The sequence below is a fragment of the Anser cygnoides genome, chromosome 1 (assembly GCF_040182565.1).
Source record: "Anser cygnoides isolate HZ-2024a breed goose chromosome 1, Taihu_goose_T2T_genome, whole genome shotgun sequence".
NCBI classification, from domain to species: domain Eukaryota; kingdom Metazoa; phylum Chordata; class Aves; order Anseriformes; family Anatidae; genus Anser; species Anser cygnoides.
The window spans coordinates 46,155,611-46,180,543 of record NC_089873.1 but is presented as its reverse complement, the minus strand read 5'-3'; the positions used below and the strand labels follow the sequence as shown (position 1 = coordinate 46,180,543).

Sequence of the window (24,933 nt, the reverse complement as noted above, 5' to 3'; positions counted from 1 at the left end):
ATGGACACTAGGTCTATCTCCTCAGGAAGTGAAAAGTCAAGGGACTCACCTCTGGCCCTGAGGCCTCCTTTCCCCTGCCTCAGGAGTGTGGCTGTATCCAGACTACTTACTTGGAGTGGTCTGTTGTTACCTCCAAGCTGTGCCTGAGGATTTTTTGGCAGAGCACTGACTGGCGCAGACCAGAACTGTCAGGAAACATAACTAACAATTAAGAAGCATGGAAGACCATAAAATATTGTTGTAGCCCCAGCCCTGACCCTCTTTTATTTACTGGTTTAGATACAATTTATGAGATATAATGACAGACAGTGTCTTTTTCAGGAGCTAAAGTATTTTGTGGTGCAAGCTACTTTGTAAAACACTGCTTAGAAGAGTCAGAGATTTTCCTTGTGCTAGAATTTCAGCGTTCAGAGAGCTGTGCTCCTGGAATGTTTAGACAGATAATTAAAGCAACTAAATTCAGGCCATCCAGAGATATGTTTGACCTTGCTCACAATTTCATCTTTCCCTTCTCTCACTGCTCTTCCCCAGCTTCCCATGCAATTTACAAAGGGCCCTCTTCACCTGCTTGCATTATAATAGGGTAACCTGACATAATATTCCTGTGTAGCATTTTGTGATCATGTACCATATGGTGTCTAAGTAAAGGATGGAGTGAAAGGTATGTGGTCTTTGCATGTTGAGGAGGAAAGCTAAACAGAAGATGATCAAGAGGACAAGTGATGACAGAGAGCAATATATGCTGCTGTTAATTTAGCAATGCTGCTAAACCACTTTTCAACTGTTTGATGTATTATTTGTTATTTTTTAAAGGGAAAGTGAAAATGTCTGAGAAATTTCCTAGTTGAACGGATTTATTTTTTTGTGTACCCATAACCGTAGAAAAGAGTAATGTATATGTATAAGAGGAAAAAAAAAAAGGGGGGGGGGGGCGGGGAGGAGAGAAAAAAAATACCAGAAAATTGAAAGTCTTAGTTGGAGCTGAGGGATGCTGTAGCCTATGAAAAATATTTCAAAGTCCATGTAGGCCCTTGATTAACTGCAGAATGAAATGATACTGTTTAGCTGTTGCTGTTTCAATCCATTAAAATGAATTTATATTACAAAAACTTTGGAGAAAAAAAATACAAAGGTTTCTTTTCAGTTTGTTTAGCTGACAAGATAAAATATTGTTCGCTTCAGTTGTTAATGCTTGACCAGAAGATCCCAGGAACAGTTTATGGATGGAGCTTTATCAACAGTTCCTTCACAGATACAGAGCCAGATAAGGATTTGGCTTGCCCTTTGGTCAAAGATACATCATTTCTTAGTTTTATGTTTCATTCAGACACAGCTGAATTAAAAATTACATGTTCCCATGTTAGCATTGATTAAAAAACATAAGGTATTAGGTATACATTTTAAAACCTAAATCCTAGGACGTATTGTCAAAATGCAGCAGAAAGAAGGATAAAAATTAAAGGTAAAAATGGTTTAGGAGCTGTACTCCAGGTATGCATGAATTCAGCTTTTTGTTTTATGGAGTATTAAATTACCCTTCCGTACTTAAGGAATGCAGAATAATGGAACTGGTATAAAATCTGTCTTCAAGTTAAATTAGTGTATATGCCCCATTCTTGAGATTCCAGCTAATTTAAGTAGTTTTGATATTTAAATTGTAGAAGTCACCCCTACAGTCTTCACTCTAAACTCAAAATTCTGATGATATTTGGGTGTAGTGTTATTAACATAGTGCAAAATAATGTTAGTTTTAACAATTTTTGTTATAAATTGGAAATTGCACTAGAGAATATGGCCAAAAAACTGTTATTCATATTGCAGATAAGAATTCTGATGTTCTTTATGGCACTTCTGATACCCAGTTTCAGCTCAGTTTTCTTGTGTCTATTTACCAGAATATATGCTAACTACATCAGTTTTCCATCAAATCCCTGTCTTCTTCAGTGATGAGGATGGCTATAGAAAAACACTATTTAAGCTTTCACAGAAAACTACAAATCTGTTACTTTTTAACTTTTAGGCACTTGATTTTGCAGCATAGATAATTTCATTATTTAAAAAGCTCCATGTAATTAAATATATTATGATGTCAAGAAGAATATACTGACCAGTGAAGATATATGAAAAAATACAGTTGCAGTATCCACAAAATTATAATCTAAATGGGTAGAATGACATTACAAAAAAAAGAAAACATGGGGAAAATATATTTCTATTTTGATTAGAACTGTGCTGTAAAAACTGAGTAGTTCTGGCTTCTATTTCCGCATAAGTCACCACAAGTATTAACCACCTCTACCCATTGTGAAGTTGCATGCAGGGCACTGTAATTTCAAGTAGCCACAAACAACAGGAAAAGATGATCTCTTTAAAATTCAAGGATCTAATCTTAATTGAACACTCATATTGATAATGACTAAGTACCAAAATAACTAGCAATGAAGAAAAAATATAATCTGTCATTAAATTAGCGAACACTGGAGTCCATTCTGATTTATCTTTTAGAAGACCTGCAGATAAAACTTTGAATTTCCTTATTTTCTTAACTACACTTTTGTTTAAAAAGTTTCATTTTATGTCTCTATAGCTGTCAGGATTACAAATTCTCTGATTTGGGGTACTGAAATATTTGGAGTAAACCTTTAGTCTAAAGACCTCCAAGCATGTATGTGTGTATGAGTCATATGCCTATGAATATTAACAGCTGCCAGTTGAGGGTCTGAGGATATGGGAACTAGTGTGTTCCTGAAAAAGAGTTCTGAATCACACAACTTTGGATATGCGTACTGCATTAAACCTGCAGATAGCCAGAAATACTAAACTTATTGCTTAGGTGAAGTCTTCCGTGTTCTGCTACTATCTTTTGGCATACTTCAGGTGAAGGAATGGAGATTTGACATACATAAATAGATTACAAAAGTGGGACTATAAAAGCTGCAGTCAAACCCAGCTCTAGATTTTATTTATTTATTTTTTTAATCAGTGCAGGAAAAGTGAATTTTGAAGTCATGACAGAGGTAAAGAAGAGGCAATGTCTGGAAAGGGTGAATTCCAAGATGGCAGAAAAGTCTCTAGAATAGTGGAAGCCAGGAATACTGTGGACACTGCAAAAGCCCTGCAACTGCTATTTCCTAATGCTGCAAAGCCAGCTTAAGTGTCTCCATATCATATAAGATCTCTGCATCCTCAGAGTATTTATAAGTACAAGTTCAGTCTATAAATCCTCTTTACAGGCTAGAACAGCTATAAGAGGGCAACAGCAAGGGTTTCTTCTCAGAGTCCACACCAGTCAAATAGAGTCAAATCACTCTGGATTTGGCATACTATATTCTTAAAATAAAAAGGACTTCCAAGTGCAGACAAGGGTGAGATGTAATCCACCTGATAATGGCCAGTGTGTCTCATGAACCAAATTAGAATTGACCAAAAGTAAGCCCTCAAGCCTATATGGTGTGGACAGCAGGCCCTCTGCCCAGATTATTTTACTCTACTCTATGAGCCCATTCCTATGGCACTGCTTTACTTGATAAAATACACATAGTGTCTGTGGGACTTACAGAACAGGAAGAATGGCTCAGTAGAAGGCTTAGCAATCAGAGCAGGACCACCAAGCTGCCCCCAACTCTAAATCTCCTGCCGTACCCTTTTGTTTAAATACCCTTTTGGGTTTTTCATGTCTCCCCAACATAGATAGCTTACAGAAAAGAAAAAAAAATGACTGTGCTTCCTGTGCTGTTTTCATATTTAATGCTCTGTGAAAAATACTTCTGATATCCTGATAATAACATTTGTCAGCATGATATGCAGTATAGATATAAATGGTTTGTTACTGTTATTTCCTTAGGGCTTAAATCTTTTTTCTTGCCTTCATTTTCAGCCCAAAGAACTGTTCCCACTATATCAAGTCTGTATTAAGCTGTGTCAGGAGTCAGGCACTGTAATAAAAGAATCTTAGAAAAATTTGCCTTTCTGTCTTCAGTAAACAGGGTGTACCAAAGGGATGGGATATTTAGGATGCTTTCATTTGTGTTTGTTTGTTTGTTTTTAAAAGAAAATGCACACTGAGAATCAGGAAAGCAGTTTACACTGAACTCCTTGAATGGGAATATTCTTTTTTTTCATTTTTCAGTAAGAACACGACCTATTATTATTATGGTAAATATGTTCATGTTTTGTGATTTAAATCAGAAAGCAATTCTCCTAAGAGAAAGTATTTTGAAAATTTCCTACTTTTCCTACAAGTGAAAGGTGAATTTTATTTTTTTTTCAGAGATAAGATCCTACATTTTTGGGCATGGCTTTTTATGGCAGGAATGACTTAGCAAATTGTAGGAAAAGAAAGAGGAATTAGCCTAATCCTCCCTTCAGCTTGGAGTTCAACTCATCTTAAGATCCCCGGAGGCCCTGCCCATTATCCTCCTCTGAGGGAGAGCTGTTTGTTTCTGTGTATATCAAGTGCCATGTATTCCATTCACTGTGTAAATTTCTTATATGAAAAAGTCCGAATTCACAAACTGACACACAATTTCAACTTGTTTGAAAGCAAAAGCTTAACCCCTGAGCAAGATTTGGATTATGTGGAAGTAGTGTTAAATTGCGAGGAGAAGCTGTAGAGAATTTCATTTCATGAATTTCTAAAAAAGACCAGCAGTTTGCCTCTCAGATCTCAGGAGAGGGACCCGCCTGACCTCTTCTTAACAGTGAAATCATCTTGCTTCCTTCTCTCAGAGCAAACTTTTGAACAGACACATTCTTTGCTGGAAATAGCCAAGAAATAATATTTAATTTATGTACTGTTAGACCAAACACTGGGAATTATTTTCAAATAAATTCAGTGGGTTTTCTCAGCTTTTTCATAAACCAATAAAATTCTGTAGTTAGTTTGATGAGGTATGGTGAGGTAGGTACAAGACTCATCTCCTTTTCTGTGTCCTGTGAGGCAGAGGAACTACTGTTATCACAAAGCAACGAGAATCTCTGCGCCAGGTTTTAGTGTTTCTCAGCACAGTGAATGTTCAAGCCATTGTTTATTTTTCTCATGCGTATTCTACCATACTAAGTTCTTTCAAATTTAAATTTCAATTATGTGATTCTCTGCTTTGAAGAGAACTTCTCTGTAAGAAGTTATTACTCATTTTCTGGAAAGTGACAGGGGAGGAAGATTGACTTGCATTCTCTGTTCTTTCCTATCTCTGTCTCAGCAAATATCTACCTAAGAAGACCTCCTGATTTTGAACTGGGGAAGTCTGTAGTCCTTTCAGACAACTTCAGACAACTGTATGAAAAACACCGAACGATTTTGAACGACTTGTTCTGATTCCTTATCTTTCCTTTTGAGTATTACTGAAAATTGTTGATGCAAATGGTGATACAGCAATTACCAAGGCTAATTAACTTTACTGAAATATTTAACTTTCTCTTTACAGGAAGTACCTGACAAAAACAAAGCCAATGGACTATATTTTAGAGATGGGAAATGTCGGATTGACTACATCCTGGTATATCGAAAATCCAATCCACAGACAGAAAAGAGGGAAGTATTTGAGAGAAATATCAGGGCAGAAGGACTTCAGATGGAAAAAGAGGTAAGAGAGTTTCCCTGAAAAAAAAAATAAAAATCAACATTTAAAGCTGGGCAGTATATGGTTTGTATTTACTCTGAAACTTCTTTGTTTTGTTGTAGTAGTGGAAAAGTGCTTTTAAACATGCCTAAATATAGGCTACTTATTGCCAGAGCAGCAGGAAAGCATAGCTTGAAGGAAAATCAGACACATGGACTGAAGGCCAAAACAGGCCATTACAGTCATCTTTTTCAACCTGATGCACAAGTAGGCCATAGAATTTCATCCACTGAGTTGTGCTATAGAGAAAAAAAGTGCTGGGTTTGGATGGCCTACATTCTGTGGAATGCAATCTGCACTTCTTCACATCATTTTCCTTTTAGCCACCTTCCTGCTCCACTCCTTGCTGAGGTTCTTGGGATTTTTTCCAAAGACCCCTGCATTCCTTTTCCTGTCAGCTTAGGCACAGGAACTTAGGTGGTATTTTGGTAGCTTGAAAACAGACTAAAATCTCTCCTACTTTCATAATCCTAAACATCAAAATAATTGAACAGTACATATGAATCTTTTATGTCAATGCTATTTCTAGCACAATGACCTAAAAAAGTGAATCTTTTCTGGACAGGAGTATAAAATGAATGTAATCTGTCTAAAAGTGTATTGACAAGATAGGTAGCAGGAACAGGGCTCAAAGAGACTCTTTTTTGCTGATGTTCTTTCTTAAACTTTCTTGTGCATGTTTAAACAGGACCTAAGTCTCACTTCCATGTAGAACAGATATTCTGAATACTTAGCTTTACTAGTGCTTGACCATCTTACACTGATATTGATATGCATTGTTGTGCTGTCACTGATGCAAATGGTACGGGAATTTTCAGGTTACAGGCTTTGGTCAACTATGTAAGTGCTGTACATTTTCTCCCCTTCTGTCACTGAATACTTGGTATATGTATAGATATTCTGCCTGTGTGCTTGAAAGGCACGCTCCTTCGCAGAATACCAGGGGAAGGAATGATGGAAGGGAAGCTGTTTCTCTCCAGTATAATGACAATGTTTCCTTTCTTCTTTTCCTTGTTTTTTTTTTTTTTTTTTTTTTTTTTTAAGTGAATGAATGAACAGTTACTGGTAGATATAACTGTATAAATACATGTCACTGTTTACATCAGTTACCATACCATACAGTTACATTCCTTGAAATAACCTGGAAGTTAGCATCTTGGATGCTGCAGTAGTTGCTAGATGCTTTAAATGGCAGCCATCGTTCCCTTATTACTTTTGCTTCCTGTAAAAGTACCATTGTCTGTAAGAGTTGTAACCTGAGACCTAAGAACATGGGAGCATTTCTGTGGTTGTTCAGCTTCACATCCTAGAATTGTGCTCTACTTCCACCAGGAGAGACACTGAAAATGTCTCTGAAGTTTGGACAGAAAGTGAACATGGAATGAATTTTCCTAATTGATAAATCTGTCCAACAGTTTTGAATCATTCTTTTGCTACTTTGTGATTTTTGCAGATCTTGCCATTTACTATTGTGCTAAGCTCAGCAGTGAAAGTTATGAAATCATTTTATAATTTAAGTATTATGAAACTTATTGCAGCATTCTGTACAGAGAGCTTTTTCAACTTAATGATTTAAGTGCTTACTATAGACTTTTCCTGTGGCTTTCAAGCCCATTTACTTGGAGTTTGCTGCCTTGGCTGCATGAATGTTCTGCCTATTTGATTATTCATTTCAGTTTCTATTATGCTACTGACATGCAGTTTTATTTCTTATTAATCTCATTTGGCCTTGGTGTGACTTCTTGCCAGCATCAGTAATTGTACATTTCCTAAACTCAGAACGATCAAAATGAGGCTGTGCTACATGACTCAGGCTAGGATACCAATCTTTTTAAACGTATGACTCTGACCTAAAAATTAAAACCTAACATGTATATTTTATGACCATTTTAGTTTCCAAATTGAATTATAATCCTGAAGGAAATAAGTACATTCATTGTACACTCTCTTTCACTTTCTGTAGAGTAAAAACGGTGCTGAATAACATTTAGATTTAAACTAAGTGGTGTGATTTGTTAATGCCTAGATTATTTCTCATGATTTCTACTTTTCTTTTTTGGTGAGATTACTGACATGAATTTCAGTTCTGGAATATTTTAACAGCAGGTCTGTTTTCTAATTGATGAAACATATTGCTTCCACTGGGAAAAGTTTGCTTACAGATAAAATGAGAGAATTTTCTGTCTCTTTGGCCAGACTACTTATACAGAGGCAACAGGTTGTAATTGCTGGACTGAAAGAAAGAAACTTTTAATATTCCATGAATTTTGTGTGGTGCTGGGTTCATTCTCCTTTGGCTTCTGGCTGCCTATATATTGACATTCAAACACGCTAGTCCTATTTTTTTTTTTTTAAAGTGAAATCAGTGGCAGAGAGGAAAACCTAAAGAGCAATTCACACAGCTGTTTTGTAACCACATTCCTCAGTAACAATGCCGTGACTCGCTGAGAAGCATAACACAGCAAAATACCTAGGAAATGTTGGGTGAAGGGAGTGAAATATTTACTTAACTGTATGAAATGAAAAAGTAAATCTGAAATGAATTCATGACTGTTGAGATAACTTGAGGCAAAATAATAGGAACATGTAGCTAAGAAAGACCTGAACAGGTATATGTTTCTGATGGTAGAAAATGGTGATAACTTTTTGGAGGTATTGCCCAATGAATTCACACTCAAATTTTTTTGTCTGTACCACAGCATTGTCCTATGCAAGTTCTTCCAGTTTTTGTGCTCTGTATAACCAGTGGTAAACAACAAGGGGATCTCAAAGCAAGGAATAGATCACTGAATTAGTGAAAGTATGGAAAACAGAGGTCTAAGAATGAATGCTAATGTAGTGGAACAGCATAGATTTTTTTGTGACCCTTCTCCTTGCTTTTCTGTGTATATTGAGTCCATTCGTATAGGATTTACTGTGCTGTCCCAGCCCAGTATGGATCACATCCAACACATGTGATGATGTACACAGAAGCTCTAAGAAAGTTAATGCAAAATATAGGTCACTCTGGGAAGAGAGACTGTGTTTTCTTTTCAGTGAGATATAAAATTTATTATCTTTATTTGTCCTTTTTACAGCCTCTCACAAGAGAGGTAACTAAGTATGATATCCTGGCTCTGGGATTCCTGACGACCTCACTGTTTTGATTTTTTAATACTCTGAAACAGGCTTGTGTATTGGGCAGAATGGAGAGAACAGTCTTCAAATGAAGCAAGTTCTTACCAAAGATTATAAGATTGCAAACAGGAATTGGTACTTTCTGTAAATATTATGTAGGACTCGTGCCTGCCAGAGTTAACCGGCAAATGGTTATCAGGAGACAGAGAATGAATGTCCACATTCTGAGGGTATGTTTCATATTCATCCAAGTCCAGGATTACCCTGAGACTAAGATCAGCCTATTGACTCTAAGAAAAACATTTACTTTTCTCTTTTATGTAAAGAGAAAATGCAGATTGTCTCTGTCATTCAAAATACAGCATTCATCCCTCTGAGACAATAAAAACCCAGCTTTTTTTTGTGGAAAGCCCATATTTGCAAGAGAAAATGAAGAGTCAGGATTACATTGGGCACATGGATATTTCATAGGAATAAGGATTTATAAATTCAACCTCTCGGTCCAAATCCAGCTTAGTTCCCCTAACCTAAATTATTGCTGCAGCTTCAACTAATATATTTTAGTTCCTATCCTAAACGGTGAAGTAGAAGTAAGTTGTAAACAGTAACTATGCTGTGCTGGTGTGTGGATACAGTTTTTAATAAGGTACCTTAAATCATACTACACTAATAGATCATGCACAGAGGTAGCCATCATGGAACAGTTAACAGGCATTGCTTGTTCACCTGCAATGTATTTACACTGGACTACAATGCAATTCAAATGCAGGACAGAGGTAAGGTACTGCAAAGAAATCTACCTAGGTTGAACAAAAACAAACTACCCTTGGATTTGTAATTCTTGAAAGAGAAAAAAAGAGGGTCATTTTAGATTTAAGTAATTACTGTATATAGAAAAAGAATTGATGCTGGGTAGGATCTAGCCGTGTAGCCCTAGGAATAGACTACTTTTAAGTTGAGCTTGGCATGATCTCTTTTATTTTATTTTTGCTTCTCACTAAACTACTTAATATAGAGCAGTTGTACCACTAAATGTACTAAATAAATTTTCCTTAATAATTGTGTCTCAAATTTTTACTTTATAATTTGTAAGTTGATTTGATACAGACTTTATTTGAAAAGGCATTTGACACCCCAGTAGAAACTGATAAATAGAAATTTAGTAAAGGGAAACTATTCACTTAAGTAGCGAAAGTAGTATTCAGGCCCTGTATTTTATATATTTCATATATTTTGCATATTTATGTATACTCATATTTCAATATAAAACCAATGAACTGCTTTAAAGCAATAGCATTGCTTACCACCCTAAAAAGCAAGTCTTGTCACGGTTATTGTACGTGGAATATGTTTCAGGAAGTAGTTTATGATATTTTACAGAAAGCAGTCAATCTATTTGGGGTTCTGCCTCTACATTCATCTTTGTGTCTCCCACATGAAAGATGTTACTTTAGTGTGCTGGTCCAGTTTTCAGGAACTATCCAAACAGTATGTTTTTTGTGTTGCGTGCCTGATTAAAAATTTAAACATTGCTACCAGAAGTGTCAAGCTGTCACCAGGGCATCCCTAATTGCATTCACTCCATGCCTCAAGCAGGAGCTGACATTTCTGGGGCAACATCTGGCAGCAGATATGCAGCTGGTGTATACAATAGGTGTTCTCTGAAGAAAAAGAATAAAATAGAAAGAAAGAAAGAAAGGGGAAAAAAGCTCAATATAAGCTTCACTTTTGTTGTATGAACAAATATCTGCTATCAGGCATAAGCTGTACCTGAATGTTTGTTTTAAGATCTTTTCCAGTAGTTGATGCAGTATAATTAGAGGATACTGTTATTTTATGACTTTCAAGTTTGGAGACAGATATAGATTACTTCATGGTGAGGTAGCAGTAGTTCTATAAAGCAGTTTCTCTTAATGTGGCTGTAATTTTGCGCTAATGGGGCAGGACTTTAGGGGCTAGAAACATGTATTCAGTAAGAGACATATATTTAGCAGCAACTTGAAGACTGGTTTAAAATGATGAATGTTGTGAGAAATTACAGATGACAGAAAGAGCACACTATATAGTGTCTCTGTGACTCTTGGCTTGTCCCTGAGTGTAAAACCAAAATAGACTTATGACCATGTCAAAGTGAGGTAAAAGTTAGAAATAACAAGTATGAAAAAAAACAGGAACTTCAAAGACTGAAACTTTAAATATAGTTATGCTCAGAAAGTGATGATGTGAATATGAGATGTCACAATCAAAAGCTGTTCCTCTTGAGCACAGTCAAATATTATCATCTTTCTTTCTGGCAAAAAATGACATCTACTACTTTTCTTCTTGTTGCTGGTAGTACTGCAGAGCTAGAACAATTATGTCAGACTGATCCACTTTTTTCTAGCTTGTGCGTCATCACTGCAATTGTTCATGAGGGTCCTGTTACATAAATGTTGCTGCTGATTGTGGTTCATGGGCAGAAAAGAATTAAGCTGACTCCCAGTCCCCAAGTGGCTGAGTGAGAAAAGGTGTTTTATAAACTTAGCTTACGTAATTTGTCTCTCCCTGAGAAGCAGTGCACAATAAAGTATCAGTGCCTTCTGAGTGACTATAAGTTTCTTTTTCAGTTATGACTTCAGTTTATTCATTTACTGAAAGGACGATGGTTTGTACGTAATTTATTGCTGCTATAGATGTTAATTTAGTCAAGGCATACAGTTTATAAGAGTGCTCAGCCTCTGGCCTAGTAACTATCTGCAGCTTGCGAGGATAGTTTATGTGATGGGCAGGAGCAGGGTGTAGGTCAGGTGAATCATTCTGCCAGGTAATCCTTTTTCCTAGCTGTTCTTTTCCTTTGGTCTTCATATCTCTCCCCTGTCATGTTGAACTTACTCTGCACATACCAAAAAAAAAAAAACAAACACACTATCCACTAGAGAAAAGGGTGTCTAGGGAAAGTTTCCACCACGAATGTTGTGTCTGCTGTTGTCTGAGCCTTTTTTTTAGAGAGGAAGATATCTGTGTGCATGCACAGTGTGATGCTTGTGCAGTATATACCCTGCCACTAGGAAGCACCAGAACAACTGTGTGGGTGATAATCACCCATACTGCACAGCCATGGTAGGTCAGGCCACATGGAGGATGTCACTCACGGCTACCAGGATTCCTTTTAGGAAAAACTATATAGCTCCAGCTAGGAAAAAAATTAAATAAATAAATAAAAATAATTTTAAAAGGGTTGCTGACCTAATGAGTCTCTTATTTCTGACACAGTTCATATCTTCCTTTTCTGTTCTATAATAATGTGTGACTTCTTTGATTGCAATGGGGCAGATTGCTGGCAGTCACCTTATCATTTAAGTCAACAGCTCTGCAACTATTTGTCAGCTGAGGGATCTTTTCATGTTAATGCACTTTAAATTACATGGTTTTGTATGTATTACAGTTTATACATTCTTTCTTTCCATGCTGATTTAATTTTAAAACATACTCAAGGATATTTTCAAGAAGAAATAAAATCAAGTTATTTCCCATTCTTTTCTCTTTTTAATAAGGATGGAAGACCCTCCTTCTTCTAATTACTCTCAGTGCCTCCAGTTGTCCATAATTACCCATATACATCCTTGGGCACACAAACATGTGCTCTCAAGTATAGGCACATTGAAAACAAGGATAGCTAGTATCAATCTGAAGATAATGAAAAATACTATGTAGATGTTCCAGTCACTTGACATATGGGAGAGAATTTTGTTTTTGTGCTAGAGCTACAATGAGTGTAACAGTAAGCTGTGAGTAACAGTGGCATGGATATCCTCCAGTATGAATAACTTGCATTTGGGCAACATTAGGACTTTTTGGTCTTTGGAGAAGATCAGGAGAAGTTCAATGTTGATCTACTACTGTAACTAATACCAACCATTCATGCACTCTAGTGCATGGTGCTTTCATGCACTCTAGTAAGTTATTTCAGTCTCTCACTTTCCTGATCTTATTATTCCATATGCAAATAACTACAGCTAATGAACTTACAGTACAAATTACACAGCCTGCAGGAGCTCAGTTTCACAAACAGCATAATATCCCATCATTAGCAGGTGCAGTTTGTTATTTAATGTTTAAGCACTGTGTCTGATTGCATCCACAAATCATGGATGGAGACATCAAAGTGACATAAACTATTCCTGCAAAAAGGGTAACAGGCTGAAATACAAGCCCACCACAAGCATTACGAGTAAAGTGCTTCCAGCTATTTAATTTAAACATAAGGCTGTTCATTTCATCCAAGTTCAGTCAGAACAAGTTATAAGCAGACTAGTCTCCCAAAGATTTATTGTGAGTTAATTATCTGGTGCAAGTAGCAAGTGGAGTCTCTTTTAGCAGTGTTCTACAGAAAAATGTGTAGGTATGAATAAACAGATGTATTTTTCCAGAGAGTGCTCTGTACCAAAAAACATTGGCACTGAACAGTGGAGGTGTTTCCAGCTACCTGGGCCTCTGAGGGAAATTATTTTAACTTTCAGATACTATGTCCACTGAATAGCACAGTGACAATCTTGAATAGAAATTTAAGGAGTTTCATAGAAGTCTGGATGGAGAGAGTCTGAACTCAAATTTCAGTGAACAGTTTTTAAAAATTACCTTTTTGAATGATTGAGGGAGCCCTGAAATATATATGTTTTGAGTTGACAAACTCCTTAACAGGACTATGTAAAGCTAGTAGACTAAGAAATTGGATGTAACTGTTGCTGAAAATTTGTTTTACATTTGAAAAAAACCTATAGCTTTTGCATGAAGTGCAGAGGTAATATAGAAAATATGTTGGTAACTGAAAAAGGATATAAAGGCCCTTGAGATACTTCTTTTCCTTCAGAAATGCTGAGTAGGCTTTTTTGTCAAAGAGTTTCTTGTCATCAATCTTTAGAAATCAGGATGTCAAAAAACTTTTGAAGGACACCAAGCTCAAGGGAAAAAACAGACAGGAGATAGATTAAAAAACACAGTACATGTTTCATATGAGATGTCCCCTATATGTCAAAAGTCACCTTTCCCTTTACAGTAATTGCTCTTAAACGGCAATTATTTTTGAGATGTTATTTGCATGCCAGTGGCATCAGGACCAAGTTTAATCCACAAGGCTGCAATCACTTAATGCACAGTGAAAGTTTTTATTGCCCAAAGGTGACATGACTGGCTTGCTGCAACTCTCCCTGACTGTGCTGTCTTAATGAGCAGAAATCTAGAGCTGTCTGTAGGGAGCAGAAAGACAGAGTATATGGAAATGCCAGGAGTGTGTTTCAGGTTCTCATATTGTGTTGGTGATTTTGGCATTGAGCTTGTTTTGAAAAGATGGCATTGTATCTACTGCATTATGTTTCTGAACAAATAGTGATGATTTCAAATACCTGTAGTACCCTCATGGTTAGGGATTGTTTGAGTCTTCCCCTGCAGCACGAAGTGGTGTAGGGCTGCACCCCTTGCAAGCAGTCCCAGGAGGGCAGCATGATTCTGGAGAGGAAAATTCCCTTCCTCATGGTCTCTTGGCACAGGGGCTCCAAGTCCTCTCATCGGCCACTTTCTTTCTTTGGTATGCCAGGTTAGCTCAGTCATGGAGTGAGCGGAGTACTGGTGCTGCGCGCCTTGGATTAACTGTATTTAAATTGCAGTAGCAGCCTCACAAATAGAGCTAGTCAAATGACCTCAGTGCTCAGACTTTATTGACAAAGATGTTTCAGTTTATGGCTCTCTGGACCCAAATTAAAACCAACATTATTCACTGCATATATATGTATTCGTTTCTTGCCGTTTCAGACTGGTAATGAAGTGATGTTGTAAATTCAGTTTAATAAAGCTGAGGAAATAACATTTCTGAGATAGCCCATTGACTGAAACCTCTGTCCTAATTAGTCATGTCCTTCTGTTTACAGTCCTATCTAATTTACAAAACTCTCTTCTGTGTACAGACAACTTGTATTTATACATGAAAGCTTTTGAAAGAATCTATAAAAGTGCCTTGTAGGTGGAACAATTTAGAAACCCATTTCTTTCCTCTTGAAGAGTTTCATGGTGCAGTACTTACTACTTTTCTTAGGTGTAGCTTGTTGTTTCTGTTAATAGACTCAAGTAGATATTTCCTTTTATAAGAAATAAGATTGATTCTCCTTTCTGAAGTCTCCATTGTCAAGCACTAATATAAGACCTTTGAGGTTACTTTTGTAACAACCATTTCTTTAATCTGTTTAAAATTCAAAACTATTCAAAAAGAAGAAAACCTCCACACTGAAAATGAATGAAGACAGAAGAAAACAATAGAGACATGTACATTTGGAATTTCAAAAATATAACTCCATCTTGTAAAATGCAAAATTACCATTATTTTTAATGACTGGTAGATTTGGGGAAATTTTCTCTTTGTTTTCTGTGTTGTTTTTTTTTTTGATGGTAGTGGTGTGGGTGTTTTTTTGTTTGTTTGTTTGTTTGTTGTTGTTTTGTTTGTTTTTGTTTGTTTGTGGGTTTTTTGTTTTTTTTTACCTTCTTTCAGGTTGGTTTATAAACATCATATTTTGAAAAAATGCCATTATATGCTGGTTATAAGGGTTCAATAATCAAGGACTTTCACATACTTTTATACATAAGAAGTAGAAGTATATAGTTTTCCTACATCTTTCTGTGTTTCTGAAGTGACATACCTACCATTGAATATAAACCTTTTCATTATGTAGAAAATGTAAGAGTTTGAATTTAGGTTTTAAAATTAAATTGGTTGGAAAATTATCTTTCATAATGAGCTGTTACAACCCATTCATCTGATTTTAGTGTATTCTTTTCACATTTTTAGTTTAATTGGCTTAGTTTCAGAAGGAAAAATGTTTTTTGAAAGCAATATATCAGCTAGTTTATTTGCTTGACTGGTAGTGACCGGCAGTTCCTAAATTCTAATGAATATATTGTGACTTTCATCTCTTTTCTTATTATTTGTGCATGTGTGAGAGAGGAAAATTACATGAAGTCTTTTTAATCGGTCTAATGCTACCTTTTTTAATTCAGGCCATTCCCTTTAAAATATCAATTTAAATGAGACACTTAAGACATTCTTATGATTCCAATAATTGTTCACGTCTGATTTTCTCAATTACCAAACATCAATAAAATACATTACTGTAATGCATTTTTTTATTTATTTAAAATAGAAGCTGTCCACATTCAGGAGAAAGCTATGCAGGCATGTTTACATGCATCACTTTTTCTGATCTGTTGTAATGCAGGCATATGAAACTGTTTTGAAACAGACCTTAATTTGATGGCCTTATGGGGATTTAACAGCTCTAGAGTTATTCTACTATTCTACAGATTAGGCTTGTAAATCCCTTCACCAAGTAACCCGAAGCATGCTCCAGTTAAGAACCCTGCACACTATTTTGACCAGGGAGTGAAAAGCAGAAGGAAGTTTTTTCTACCTTTGTTGCAATCCTGTTTGTTGAAAAGAAATGTATAAAGTTTCCTTAGAGTCTGGTGGAATCACTTGGAAGATGCTTTATTTGCTCATAATACTGAACACTTGTCAGCCAGCTCTGAGGCAAAAAGTTCCCTCTCTAAAGATTTTTCTTAGGATCATTTTCTTCACCAGCTCTGTTTCTTTAAAACTGTGATTTTTTCCTCCTCCCAGTGTATGCACATCTACCTCTTCTGACTAGGTGAGCAGTGACTTGTGTCTCTCAAGTTTGTTTGCATATCACAAAGCACTCATGCCTAGTCCAGAGGACTGGCTCTTTCCCTGCCCTTTCATAGAATTATAGGATAATTGGGTTTGGAAAAGACCTCAGGAGGTGCGTAGTCCAACCTCCTGCTTATTTTGCTCATTTTTTCCTTTTTTTTTTCTCATTTGTTTTTATATATATCCATTCCAAACAGGATCCCAAATACTTTTTACATTTGTCTTAAGTGAAAGGCAGCTATTGACCCAGTTTTAGTATATGTTAGCCTAACTTCCAGAAATTCCCAAAACCATACACTTCTTTTTATATGTTTTTCTCCACTTAGGAACTTGTCTTTCCATTCCTAAACTTCTGTGCCTATGCCCTTCACAAATTAATAATCAGATCTGTGACCACTCTTCCTGGGTAATCTGGAGAAGCTCAAGCACTCTTACTGCCATAGAAGAGCTGGCTGGAAGTTGTTTTTGTTGTTGTTGTTGTTGCTGTTGTTGTTTGTCTGTATATGTAGCTCAATGCAGAATACAACCTGGCCCTTCATGTTCTTGATTTTGTACTATGAGTGCCACTGCTATTGGAAACTGTGGCTTTCTGAGACAGCACCGGGATAAACAAATGTCCTGAAACAGCAATTGTCTGGAGGGAAGCTTGTACTCTACTCTATCTAGAGTACCTAGGGTCAATAACCCAGTGCAAGTTTATGGATTTTATCATTAGTTTCAGAAATTCATAGGAGAGTGAATTAGAGCCACCCATGAAGGTGGAGTTATAGGAACTAGCGTATCTACACTACTGCAGAAGTTGGGGTGGATGATGAGGAAGGAGGGTAATGGGGACCCAGTGAAAATAAGGTACAGAGACCCAAAAGAGGAAGAAAAAAAAAATCTTCTTGACTGTGGCTGTTTGCAAAATAGATATCTGGCTGGGAAGTAACAGGTCCTTCTGGGCAGCAATTCATTTCAATCTAGGATGGAAGGCTAAAATAGAACAAGTGAATTGTACCCTGAAGGTGCCTGTTCCTCTCCAGTGCAGACTTCTAAACATAGTTGCCTTGAATCACACCTGTGATGTCTGCTCTTCGGGACTAAGCCTTCAGGCAACTTCTCAGGATTAGTGGGTTTAGAGCCATGATAGAACCAGAGTTTTGATGCAAATATATCAGCTTGCCAGTGTCCAGCAGGGGAAACTGGGTCAGATATATGGCACACAACATAGCTTTAAACTGCTAAAGATACACATTTTTGTTCTTCTTGTCCCCAGGTGATATCTGCAGCTTTACATGAGTAGATCTATGGATTGTAGGGTCACCCCCATACTGGTAGAGTGTAAAACAAACAGCAAACAGAATTGTGAGACAACTGTAACATTCAATTCTACACCCATCCCCCCAAACTATGCTTCTACAGATTTTCCAGTCTTTGACATCTCCTATTCTATGCTTTTTTGACTGTGAACTGATGAGTGCTTTCTATGTCAATTTACATTTAAATATTGGACTTTTTTTGTCCATGTTGCAAAAGGAAACAGAATCCATGTGTGTTTCTAATGCATTACACCAGCCAAAAGGCACAAAGTGAAAATGATATGGGGAAGATGAACATATTGGAGTTTTGGAGTAGAGGGGGAAAAAGATAACGGTTATTAAGCATTAAGAAGCTAGTGTCAAGATATGGAGGTATATCTTCATTAAATCAGGGCAGACAAGTAAGAAAAGACATCTTCTCACTGTACAGCTCCCATATAAAAAATCTGGGTATAAAATACATTTAGAAATACTGCACAAGCCCTTACCATCTTAAGACAAATCTTATATATATATGAAGTATGACATAACTGAAGATAGTGAAGGAGAGAGGGAATGAAAGTCCATTTCCAAATCTACTGTTTGCAAGATGGCCCTCAAAGCACTTACAGAACATCTGTTCAGGGTCTACACATCACAACTGTGGGGAAGAAAGTGTCATTCCCATTTCAGTGCTGAAGAAAAACTGCACAGAGAAAACATCCGCTTGCCCAAGAAATCACTAGCAAAACCAGAGATGAAACATATATAACCATAACACTGCACATCACTGGATATGTAATATCACAGCGTTAAAACTCAGGAGTGATGCCCCAGGCTGGGATTGCATTCTTCTCCTGGACATGAGCTAAAGAAGTTGATGTTTCTTTACAGCAATACACTATAATGTGATGCAGGTAGGACAGCCCCACTGTAAAGACAAATCTGTTAGAAGTAAAATCAGGGGGCAACCAGTTTTAGCTGAGAAAAAAAAATGTGAAAACTTTTTTGAATTTTTAAAATTAGGTGTTTGATAGTTTGATGCCATGATAGTTGTTTAGAAAGATTTAGCTTTGTGAAAGAGAAAATGGGGGGAAAAAGACAACAGAATGTTTAAAAGTGCTTATATAATCCAGAAACACATGAAAACATGTTATTTCATGTGGACTATGACTTTTGAAGTTAAATCAAATTGAAGTTTTTCATGTGTTTAACTATACATTTTTAAAAATAGTGTTCAATTTTCTTCATTTTCATATAATTTGTTCAGTTCTGTGTTGAAATAAAATGCAGTTCTCTTAAATGTCATCACAGCTGATCACTGAAAGGTTCCTGTAGGACTAACTATGTATACCTAGCAAAAATATTTATTTACTGATTTTATTCTGAATTTATTTCATAGATTACCTGTAAGGACATTTTCCATCAGATACTGTTTAATATAAAAGAAAACCAGATTTTCTAAAGCCCTGACTAGAACCCTGGTGCAGAAAAGAACTGACAGCAGCCTTTGTAGTCAGGTTCACTGCACTGCCATTTTACTTCCTGTGACTACAGGAAAGTACAATTAGATAAGTAGTCTGAGGTACAGTGCCAGACCCACAGTTTGGTACAGATCTCATCGGAGTATACTTGGAAGTGAATGAACTACTTGCACATCCATCTCTCATTCCATGTTCAGAGATTGTCACATGCACATCCTAAAAACTTGCAATGGAAGCATGAATATGTTTCAGGTTTTCTTGAATACTTACAATTTGTATTTTCTAAAAAGTGCATATACACCTCTCTGAAGGCTGGAAAAAACATTCTCACTAACTGTCCATAAAGCCCTAGAGCACTGTCAACAAGCTATATCCAGGTAATATCCAAAAGCACTGATCTGTTACATTGTGTTACTCTTGAGGTCCCAGCCTCTTGGAAATTGAATTGTTCTCAGTCAAGTGTATGTCTTTAACAAAGGGAAGATATGCTTCTAATGACCTTAACCTCTTAATTTTGATCTTGAAGCTTATAAAATGATATCTTTCTAATGCCCTTAACCTCTTAATTTTGATCTTGATGCCTACAGAACCTGGAGATCTCAGAAATTCATTTTGATTGTAAGTAAAATAATGCTGTATTCCACAGAAAGTACTGCAGACAAATAATGTTCAAAAATTACATTTTAGAATGGTGAAAGCAAAACAATGGGGTGGATGGGTGACAGTTTTAATTTCTCCAGAGTCAAGAGTTCTCTTTACTTCTGCCGTCTTTCCAGGACATATTATGTTAACAGCCCCATGGGAGCATGATATAGGATTTTTTCCCCACATTTAACACTCACAAGCACCCTATGATCCTTCCAGCCCCACATCCCAACTCTTGGAAATCCCAGACTGGTACTAGATGGGACATGTGGACCCATTTTAGTTGCATCTGTTGCCTTTGGGAAGGTGCTATGCCTTGGTCTTTTCAGATTCACCTGAGGTTACTAAAAATACCAAATAATAATAATAAAAATAGCAAACACATCCTACTTTAGCAAAGGATTAGGTACTGGAACTTAAGCAGAAAATATGGCAAACAATACTTTTAGCTCATACTTAACACTTAAAGGTCTTCCTGCTTGAGCCATTGTTTCAGCCACACCGGGGGAACTAAGTAATTCTTTTTGTCCTGCTTCTCCCACTCTGGGTCTCCCAGCACTGGCTTGTCCTGTGGAGCGCTTTGAGTTTGCTTCTTAGCCCTGCCTTTTTCCCAAGGCTGAATCTCTCATCCTCTTTCAAACATTCCCACATTTCTTCTACATCCTGTTCCTGGTAGGAATGTCAGGGATTTATACCAAATATACCAGTGATGTCTCAGTCCCCAGCACTGCTCTTTATTGTTCTGACTCCATTTACAAAATTCTTTGTTTCCCTTGCCAATGGAAATCCTACTTATTAACTCAGCCCTAACAACACTTCAGGGCTTCACAGCTTTTTGGCACAGCTAAATCCAAGAGGTAGTTGTGCTGAGCATAGAACCTCCCTTTCAGATCTGTGGCTTTGAAAAGGAAATTTAACCACTATTTGCTCTCTGAACTGCCTTTTCTTTTTTTTCCTAGTACTTGGTTCATGCTATGTTCATGTTTCCTAGTGTATTATTTCTTGTGATGACATACTCTGTTTCATTGACCTTGTATTATCACATCTTCCAGGGCAGAATGAAGATGAACAATGCCAAATAAGAGAGGTTTGATTTTATAATGTTTTAAAAACTACTTGATCCTCTAGCAAATTGCAGTAGAGGAGACTGGAGGGCTCCCACAGCTCCAAGGGCAGGACAGTGACACACTGCCAAGAGTTTGTCTAACCTCTGCCTTAACGTCAGAAGCCTTCCCTTACAAATCACTCTAATGTTTCAGCACTGTTCAGCCTGATTTTTTTTTTTTCTGTATCTGACCTAAATCTTATTTGCTACAATTTAATCCTGTTATTTCTTGCCTCATTCAGAAGGTGGAGAGCAGTTCATTCTCTTCCTAGTCACAACTACTTGTTACATATTTTATAAATAAAAATAAATAAATAAATAAATAGATAGATAAACATACTGTTATGTGCTTAGCATTTTCTTCTGTATTTTGAATCATCCCAGTTCTTTACATTTTTTCCTCTAGGTCAAGTTTCCCAAAACTCATGATTATTCTTATTGTCCTTCTCTGATCCTTCTTTAATTAGTCCATATCTTGGTAGTTTGTGAATTTTTACATAAGTTCATTTAATACAATTTTCCTCCAGCTCAAAAAATAATAATAATAATAATTTATTACACTCTGGAGGTTGTAATTATGTAATTAGAAGAGGTCTGATGTTGGAACTGCCTCCTTCGTACATCTGTTAGAGTTATGGTGCAGTCAGAGAGTGATCGGCAGGAGAAGTAGCCTTCTGTGGTGGTGTTAAGGAACCTGGTGAGAGAAAAGTGACACAGACTGATGAGGAGGAGACAAGCAAGACAGAGAGATGGGATTCTGAAAGAGGAAACAAATATATCAGTGGGAAACATTTGTCAGTTGTTGTGTGTGTGTAAGACAGGTGGGAGAGGAGCTGCTTTAAAATGTTACACTGCAGAAATCACTTTTGTTTGTTGTTTTTTTTATTATTTTATTTTTCTTTGAAAAGCAATATGGCAATTGTGGAGAGTAGGGCAAGGAGATTATTTTAGGAAAGAAATTCATCAGTTTTATTACTGAGATGATAACAATTCAGTCATACACCTTTCAGTAACTACTAACAAGAACAGAGAAAAGTATCTGCCATACAATTTTAATACCATTTCTTTCTTAACAAATTCACTACTATATTGTCATGTGTGGAAGTTATCATGCCTGAGGGTATAGGTGTTTCTACAGCAGAAGTATAGTGTCTCTATAAAGTTGAATCAAAAATGGTTCAAAATACAACATTTCTACACTGCATTTCTTGGACATACTAAAATTTCTGTATTTTAAATATGTGGAAGGACAGCCTGCAGTGTATTAACAATTATAATTCCTTAAGTGGTGATATATTGAGAAAGTTTTCTGTAGTTTGGATAATTTCTTCCCATTGTCTACTACTGTAGCACTAATGGAATTTTCCCCCATTTTTAAAATATATTTTCCAATATTCATTAAGCCCAGCTTTGTTTTTAAACAAATTCCTTTCAACAAAATGATTGAATTATAAGTTACAGGGCCCTTGGTGTATGAGTCATATTGACTCTTTTCAGAGATCTAATCTAATGGAATTGTAATTTTTCAGTCAGGAAATCCTTGCTATAGAAGAAAAAGTCTAATTATATTGCATTTACAAAGTGTATAGAAAGACTGGGATTATTAATTGAAGTGGGATTTTATCTTAGTTTCCTTTTCAATTTGCATTTTTACACTTCCCCATACAAGAGAATAAAACACATTGCTGTAAGTATACCAAATCTATTAGTTTTAGAGGTATGATAGGTGGTAATTTCAATTCTACTCCAAAGTTCTACTCTGAATAAAAGTATCCAAATAGTACTACAGAGATAAAAAGCACTTTGATGTCTTCTGTTCCACCTTAGGGCTGTGATTTCTCTGCTGCAGCCCTTAGTGACACAGCCCCTCTATGTAAAGTGGGCAAAATAAAAGATTCTAGAAAACTTTACACATAATGTTAATTCTCTCAATAGATAAAAAAGATCTCAATAGATAACAAAGATGTTTGCACTTTCCTAATCTGAACAGTCTGCCTTTTGCTAGCTGAAGACTTCTTAAACAGAATGAATATTTCTTCATCTGTAGAAAAAGACGATACTGTCTATTAAGCAAAGATATTTTTATAGTGGTTTCGATGGAGGAAGAGAATTTGGAGGGGGGATTCTTTGCCAGTGTATGTATTACTTGAAGACTTAGTTTCACTGTGTTATCGTAATAACTGTGTATCGATAAGGATCTTAAATTTCAGCATTATTCAGCAAACAATTTTAGGGTTAGTTTCATCACATTGAAACATATGCAAGCAGATCAAAACTAACATTACCTCATTTGATGATGATGTTGGCCTTCAGGCAAAAAAAAAAAAAAAAAAAAAGACTTGTTTGTTTTCTACACCTCTTGCTATATCTTCATGTAAGAGCTCTGAACTAGGAGAGCAAATCATCCTTGTCCTCTATCCCATTTAGCCAAACCATTAAAATACTGGGCTCCATATGGTGCTGCTTTGCTTTTCTGTGTCATATGGGAGGTGTTTTCATCAAGCACCTTATGCCAACAGGCATATTACGAATGGCAATAATTGTTTAGAACTGGAGCTACTGTTTAGGTGTCTGCCTTGTCAGTACCTTGTGCCATGAAGGGATGTTGCCTTACTACGACAAATTAGAACACAGGAAAACCATAATTTGTCCTTATCACATATTTACCCTGTTTCATTTAAAGTACATCTAGCAAATGAAGGGATTTGTACAGAAATGCACAAAGGATCCAGTATACTCCCTTCTAGGTTTAGAGATCCTATTACGTATTTCAATTTCATCTTCTGTCTCCAGTTAAGTTCTAATTATGCTATGTTTGCTTAAGAAACTTTTATTTTTCTTCTGTTTCCAATGTATGCATTTTTAACATCAGATGATTTAATTAAATATGGAAGTCAAACTACTATGAACCTAGAGGAGCAGAGACAGATGAAAAATCATGTAGACTATCAATTATTAGGAACTTCCTCTCTGCACTAGACTGTAAAATTTCATTTTCATGATCAACATGAAACTGTGATGTGGTGAAGCCAGAACATTAGGATGGATTAGCCTTTAATTCTTGTTGTTTTATATGTATTTTTATTTTTTGGTAGGAAGTCTTGCACAGTCTGAGCATGGTTTGGGACTTGGATAAAAAGGTAAATCTACCTAAGTGCAGTAATCTGAACTGGGAGCTGAACAGCAGTAATCAAGCCTATTCTCACCATCATATTTTGCTTTGGAAAGCACTTTCCTTTCATGTAGTAATGGTGTTGTATCTGGAGAGTCAGCTGTTCTGCGATATGCTTTTGCAAGTTTCCAAAACAACTTCCCTTGTAAAATTGTTGTTTACACCCTGTCATTGTATCAGATAACTTGAGTACCTTTAGTAAGACTACAGAGTGCAGTTGCTCAGAAATTCACTATAGCCATCTTATTAAAGGATATTCTAACTATTTGCATAATGGCAGAGAGGAATGGGAAAGTGGTTCACTCAGTGTCTGCCCACAAATGAGCCAGACAGAATAGTTTTGCATCATTGAGTTAAACAATGCAAAATGACTTATCAAAAGACGGTTCCTCAAACTCTTCCCAGTTCTAATAATACTATCAGTAAGATAAAGCACAGAAAACTGGGATATAGGTTGGGGGAACAAGCATCTGAGCTGCCCAAACTCTCAGAGTTTACGAACAACTATAGCTGGTAATTATTCATGTTCTTCATGGGCATCATTCCCCTTCATTTAACTGGATCATGTGTTTTGTTTGGTGCTTTTCCTTTGTCTGGCAGAATGGGGACCTGTGTTACGTCTGAGAAGGAACTGTCAGAGTGGTCTTCTGAGACTTCCCCTTTCTTGCAGAGCAGAGGCAGGCAGCAGTCTCAGAGCACGTGTGCCCTGCACAACCAGGTGCATGCACTGACTCTGCTACTCCCTCGATGTGAGGAATATCATATCACTTTGTGAGTGTGCAGCTGACCTGAGTAACTTGGGGCTACATTATGGCATGT

At 36.6% G+C, this 24,933-nt stretch overlaps 1 protein-coding gene across 5 annotated transcripts in view; it reads left to right on the top strand.

Annotated features, from left to right (window-relative positions):
• The window catches only part of ANO4 (anoctamin 4), a 221,241-nt gene that overhangs the window by 118,642 nt on the left and 77,666 nt on the right, over positions 1–24,933 (top strand). For all 5 annotated transcript variants that reach the window (XM_066994321.1, XM_066994329.1, XM_066994322.1 and 2 more), the window contains one exon: positions 5,427–5,585. In XM_066994321.1, coding sequence (XP_066850422.1) covers positions 5,427–5,585 — 159 coding nt within the window. The remainder of the gene's footprint in view (positions 1–5,426; positions 5,586–24,933) is intronic.